At 46.1% G+C, this 6,000-nt stretch overlaps 1 protein-coding gene across 1 annotated transcript in view; it reads left to right on the forward strand.

Moving 5' to 3' along the window:
* The window catches only part of LOC124770973 (spore wall protein 2-like), a 137,445-nt gene extending 133,381 nt beyond the window's left edge, over window positions 1-4,064 (forward strand). The window contains exon 4 of the mRNA XM_047249325.1: window positions 4,030-4,064. Within this exon, the coding sequence (XP_047105281.1) occupies window positions 4,030-4,064 (35 nt within the window). The remainder of the gene's footprint in view (window positions 1-4,029) is intronic.
* Window positions 4,065-6,000: the final 1,936 nt, after the last annotated feature.

Consider the following 6,000-nt stretch of genomic DNA (forward strand, 5'->3'; position numbering starts at 1 on the left):
AGGAGGAACAAGACTTCTGGTCTCGTGAATACGGGTTATAAATACAAAATCAAATCGTGGTAATGCAGGAGTAGGTTTAATAATGAATAAAAAAGTAGGAACGAGATGGACATGAAGCCCACACCTACCACAGTACAAGGTTAAATGCCAACTACCACTGCAGATGATTAAGAGCATGAAGAAATGTATAATGCGATAAAAGGAATTATTCAGCTAGTCAAGGGAGACGAAAATTTAATAGTCATTGGGGAAAGGAATTCGTTGGTAAGAAAAGGAAGAGAAGGAGAAGCAGTCAGTGAATCTGGATTGGGGGTCAGGAATGAAAGGGGAAGCCACCTGGCAGAATTTTGCACAAAGCATAACTTGATCGTAGCTAACATTTGGTGTAAGTATCATGAAAGAAGGTGCTATACATGGAAGAGGCCTGGAGACACTGGAAGGTTTCAGATAGATTATGTAATGGTACGACAGTGATTCAGCAACCAGATTTTAAATTTTAAGACAATTCCAGGGACAGATGTGGTCTCTGACCACAATATATTGGTTATGAACTGTAGATTAAAATTGAAGAAACTGCAAAAAGGTAGGAATTTATGGAGATGGAACCAGCATAAACTGAACGAGACAGAGGTTATAGAGAGTTTCAGAGTGAGTATTAGTGAGCCATTGACAATAACAGAGGAAAGAAATACAGTGGAAGAAGAATGAGTAGCTTTGAAAGAAGGAATAGTGAAGGCACCGGGTAAAAAGACGAGGGCTAGTAGAAATTCTTGGATAATAAAAGATATTGAATGTAATTGATGATAGGAGAGAATACAAAAATGCAGTAAATGAAGCAGGCAAAAAGGAATACAAAGTCTCAAAAGCGATATCGACAGGAAGTGCAAAATGGCTAAGCAGGGATGGCTAGACGACAAATGTAAGAAGCATGTAGAAGCATGCATCACTATGAGTAAGATAGATACTGCCAACAGGAAAATTAAGGAGCCCTTTTTAGGAAAGAGAACCACCTGTATGATAATCATGATTGCTGAGATGGAAAACCCATCCTAAGCAAAGAAGGGAAAACATTAACGGGGAAGGAGTATATAGAGGGTCTTTAAAGGGGCGGTGTACTTGAGGACAGTATTGTGGAAACGAAAGAGGACGTAGAAGAAGATGAAATGGGAGATATGATACTGCGTGAAGAATTTGACAGAGCACTAAAAGACCTAAATCGAAACGAGACCCCTACTGATAGCCTCGGGGGAACCAGCCATGATAAAAACTCATCTACAAGGGTTGGAACTTTAATAGTGGTAACTATTTATTTACAGCTCCTGTGTTTCAAAGTTTGACTGACCTTCAAAGTAGTCACCAGCATTGTGTATGACCCGTTTGCCAGCGATGTGGAAATCGCTTGAATACTCTTAGCAGTGCCAGTTGTGTTGACAGTTCGAGCGGCGCGGTCTATTGCTGGACGAATTTGTAGCAGTTCTGAAGCGAATGACGTTAAGTGTTTCTTTCAGTTTAGAAATCGAGTTGAACTCACAAGGGCTTAAATTAGCGGAGTGCAGTAGGTGACATAGCACTTAGCAGCGCCATCAGTCAAACAAATCAGTAACATCTTGCACTGTACGTGCATTAGCATTGTCCTGCAAAATGATGGTCAGGTCCTGCAGAAAGTGTCATCACTTCTGTCTCTAAGCTGGTTGTAGGTTGTGTTCCAAATTGAACAGCAGAACAAAAGAAAAATTTGGAGTAAGAATTAAAACCCATGGAGAAGAAACAAAAACTTTGAGATTTGCGAACGACATTTTAATTCTGTCAGGGACAGCAAAGGACCTGGAAGAGCAGTTGAACGGAATGGACAGTGTCTTGAAAGGAGTATATAAGATGAACATCAACAAAAGCAAAACGAGGATAATGGAATGTAGTCGAATTAAGTCGGATGATGCTGAGGGAATTAGATTAGGAAATGAGACACTTAAAGTAGTAAAGGAGTTTTGCTATTTATGGAGTAAAATAACCGATGATGGTCGAAGTAGAGAGGATATAAAATGTAGACTGGCAATGGCAAGGAAAGCGTTTCTCAAAAAGAGGAATTTGTTAACATCGAGTATAGATTTAAGTGTCAGGAAGTCGTTTCTGAAAGTATTTGTATGGAGTATAGCCATGTATGGAAGTGAAACATGGACGATAACTAGTTTGGACAAGAAGAGAATAGAAGCTTTCGAAATGTGGTGCTACAGAAGAATGCTGAAGATAAGGTGGGTAGATCACGTAACTAATGAGGAGGTATTGAATAGGATTGGGGAGAAGAGACGTTTGAGGCAGAACTTGACTAGAAGAAGGGATCGGTTGGTAGGACATGTTTTGAGGCATCAAGGGATCACAAATTTAGCATTGGAGGGCAGTGTGGTTGGTAAAAATCGTAGAGGGAGACCAAGAGATGAATACGCTAAGCAGATTCAGAAGGATGTAGGTTGCAGTAGGTACTGGGAGATAAAGGAGCTTGATCAGGATAGATTAGCATGGAGAGCTGCATCCAACCAGTCTCAGGACTGAAGACCACAACAACAACAGGTACAGCTGAACTGCATGAGCCCAGTCAGTTGTACTCTGTACTGAAAGGATTTCTAATTTATAAAATTCTTCGGCAATTTTCCTTAATTTCCCATATTTTTGGTATCTTCCCAATTTTACGCATTTTTCGGGCTTCCCTAAATTATAATTATTGCGTCGAATCACACAAGATCCACCCCACTGTTTCGACGTCTGGTCAATTTCTTGATGCCCTCAGGCAATCACAACGAAGCATAGGTCTTATTTATTTATCATTGCTAAGTCACCACTCCATCACTAGTGTGTGTGTGTGTGTGTGTGTGTGTGTGTGTGTGTGTGTGTGTGTGTGTGTGTGTGTTTTTGGGACGTCATCGTGTATGTGTTAGAAACTAATGTATTGATAGAAATTATGTCATAGCAATTTCTGTAAGCGCTACAGATGTCTAACCAAGTATGTAACATAAGAAATACCACACTCCAATAGACAAACCCCTTCCAAACCACCACTACATTACTATATTGTGTGACGACATAATAAAATACCGATGCCTCCAACGGAAGATACTGTTTCAGATGCTGTACAGCGCTATAAAATACGCACCTAGAGATACAACCGTCCAATAACTGAAACCACCTCAGCGAACATCAGTTCGCTGACGGTAGCTTACCCCTTTGACTGCAAACTGTGGATGGATAGCCGCGGAAACTGCTGTTTGGAATATGACCGCGAACATGCGGAGCAACTGCTGAGAACGTTGAGGTGTGGTCATCCCCAGCCTGGTGGCTCACACTGCTGCCGTATCAGTTTTGGCCGAAAAGTCTCCTGCCCGCTGTAATACAAAAGCAAACAGATTCCAACATGTCTGTGTAAATTCAAAGAACGCTACTAATACACACCTGGATGACGAGGATCTCCTCCCCTGTGTTCACTGGATAATGCCAGCAGGGTACCGAACTCCCTGTGCGGTCGCGGCCACAGAGTCACGAATGGGAGAACACTGCATGTCTGCCTAACACTACACCAGACCGTCTCCCCAGGTGTGGAGCAGAAATTTGCGTTATTTAAACAATACGTATCTGTGCACACGCAAGAGACCTAGTGGGTGCCACAAATAGCACTCAGTCACTGGGGGAGAGGACAGTCCGCCACAGCAAACCTGTCGTAATGTACCGACGACCTTGCAGATAAATGTTGCTAACAAATTTAGCGCCGAGTACTCCCTTTCCCAACCCCTTTTCTCTAGACCAATCAGAAACAGGTTTGCTCTGCTACCGCCTACCATCATTCTTTTAAAACATCTGTGGGCTACTGCCATTGTTGTGTCCATTTTCCATTTTATATGGCTTTATGCCAGATGGATTACATATACAGGTTCTTTTACACAATCTGGTGATGCCACAAAGCGGTGAAATGCATCGTCGATGTTAAATAATTTCGCAATCCAGTTTGTTATGCTGAAATTGTATGGGTGACTTCATTTTCAGCCAGGTGGACTCCCATGTTGAGTGAAGACAAGTGATTACGATGTATAAACAAAGTAAACTCTGCAATATTGTTTCTATATGCGAGATCACTGTAAGTCTCGTATATTTACCAGTGGAAAACCAGAGTTTGATCATTCCTACTAACATTATTTGACTGATTCATAGAAATACAAAGACACACGCTGGAAAGCTAGTACATTGTAGTATTTAAACATTTATTGAACGTAACTTCTACAATACAATAGCTGGCTGTATAATAGATGTAGACGTCAAACGATCTAGTCAGATGTGGTTCCTCTCGGTCGACTGGTACTTCGATCGGCGGTGCAGTACAGCGGCTCTGGTGATATCTTCTCACAGACTCTGCTATAGCGGTTGCCATTAGATGCGGACGAAGACTGATCTTCCTTCGACTGGCCGGGCCTATATAGTGAGCTGGAGCCAATAGAAACCCAGTGTAGGAATCTGTGGCTGGCTATCTCGCGGTGAGCTCTGCAAGGAAAGGTTCCTATTAATCGACTGGAATCTTTGACGTGTTTACCTGATGTCTTCGCCTGTTGGTTTGTTTCCCCTCATAGCGTGGCTGTTATGCGGTGCTGCCTGCCATTTAGGGGAACCCGATGGCAGACAGTACACACCTCCCTTCCTGGGGGGGCGGGGGGGGGGGGGGGGGGAGAGGAGGGCGACGTCGTCCTACTCAGTCTTGGCGGCCTCGTGTAGGAGGCGGTGAAAACTCGGCCCCGCAGAGTAGGGCGCGGCGTGGCAGGCCAGACGGGTAGAGCTGCGTTGTGGAAGAGGCGGGGAAGCCGGCCGCGATGGTTCCAGGGGCATAGGTTCATCGACGTCCGCGGGATGCTGCCCGAAAAGTGGACTGCGTGGGCGTCACTGGCTAGGCTGCGACACCGGCGGCGGCGGTACCAAGGTCACGGGGGCATCGTCAACGCTGGCGGATGGCGCAGCCGGTCGGGCCGGCGGAGGAGCCGGTGGAGCCTGCAGCCGCTGTGGAGATGACTGCTGTTGCTGCTAGATGGGGTCTGGCACCCCTGCACGCCAACCACAGGCGGAAGAGATCACATCCGGGCGGCCGGAAGAAGGCGGCAGAGCGGTTTGCCGGGAAGACGCTGATATCAGCGCTGGAGTTGGTTGCGGTGCCGGCAGACCACTTTGTCGGCAATGCGGACATCAAAGAGCTGACGGCCTTGCGGCTGGACGATCACCCCCTCAATCCATCCGGCTCTCGGGCCGAAACCTCGCGCCTAGATAAGGGATCCCGGAACAAAGGGAGCCTGTGCAGTCGGAACCCATTGTTTGGGTCCGGGCCAGCGGAGGTGCCAAAGGGTACGAGGTTGCCGGCCATGCAGAAGTTCAGCCGGACTACGGGAGCCGATGGGCCTCGACCGATAGGAACTGAGGAACAATGTCCGCGACTCGTCCAAAGTGTGGGTGGAGGCATATTTTGACATTTGGGCCTTAAATGTCCGGACGAGGCGTTCGGCCTTGCCGTTCGATTGCGGGTGAAAGAGCGGAGTGAGGACATGTTGGATGCCGTTGGCAGAACAAAACGTCGCGAATATCTGGCTCTGGAATTGAGGGCCGTTATCGGTAACAATTGTTAGCGGCAACCCTTCCAAGGAAAAATCTTTCTTGAGAGCAGCGAGGGTCGCTTCCGCAGTGGTGCTGGTACGACGGATAACGAACGGAAAACGTGAAAAGGCATCGGTGACGAGAAGCCATTGGTAGCTGAAGAAGGGGCCGGCGAAGTGCAAATAAATGCGATCCCATGGACCCGCCGGCTTAGGCCAAGAGAGGAAGGTTTGAGGGGCGTTATTTGTAATTGTAATCCTTAAGTATTTAGTTGAATTTACAGCCTTCAGATTTGTGCGACTTTTGGCGCAATCGAAACTCAGCGGATTTTGAGAGCTCGTTTCTCAGAATGGAGCAGGATAAGGTTACGATTGTGGATGGAGCCGT

The sequence above is a fragment of the Schistocerca piceifrons genome, chromosome 1 (genome assembly GCF_021461385.2).
Source record: "Schistocerca piceifrons isolate TAMUIC-IGC-003096 chromosome 1, iqSchPice1.1, whole genome shotgun sequence".
Lineage (NCBI taxonomy): Eukaryota > Metazoa > Arthropoda > Insecta > Orthoptera > Acrididae > Schistocerca > Schistocerca piceifrons.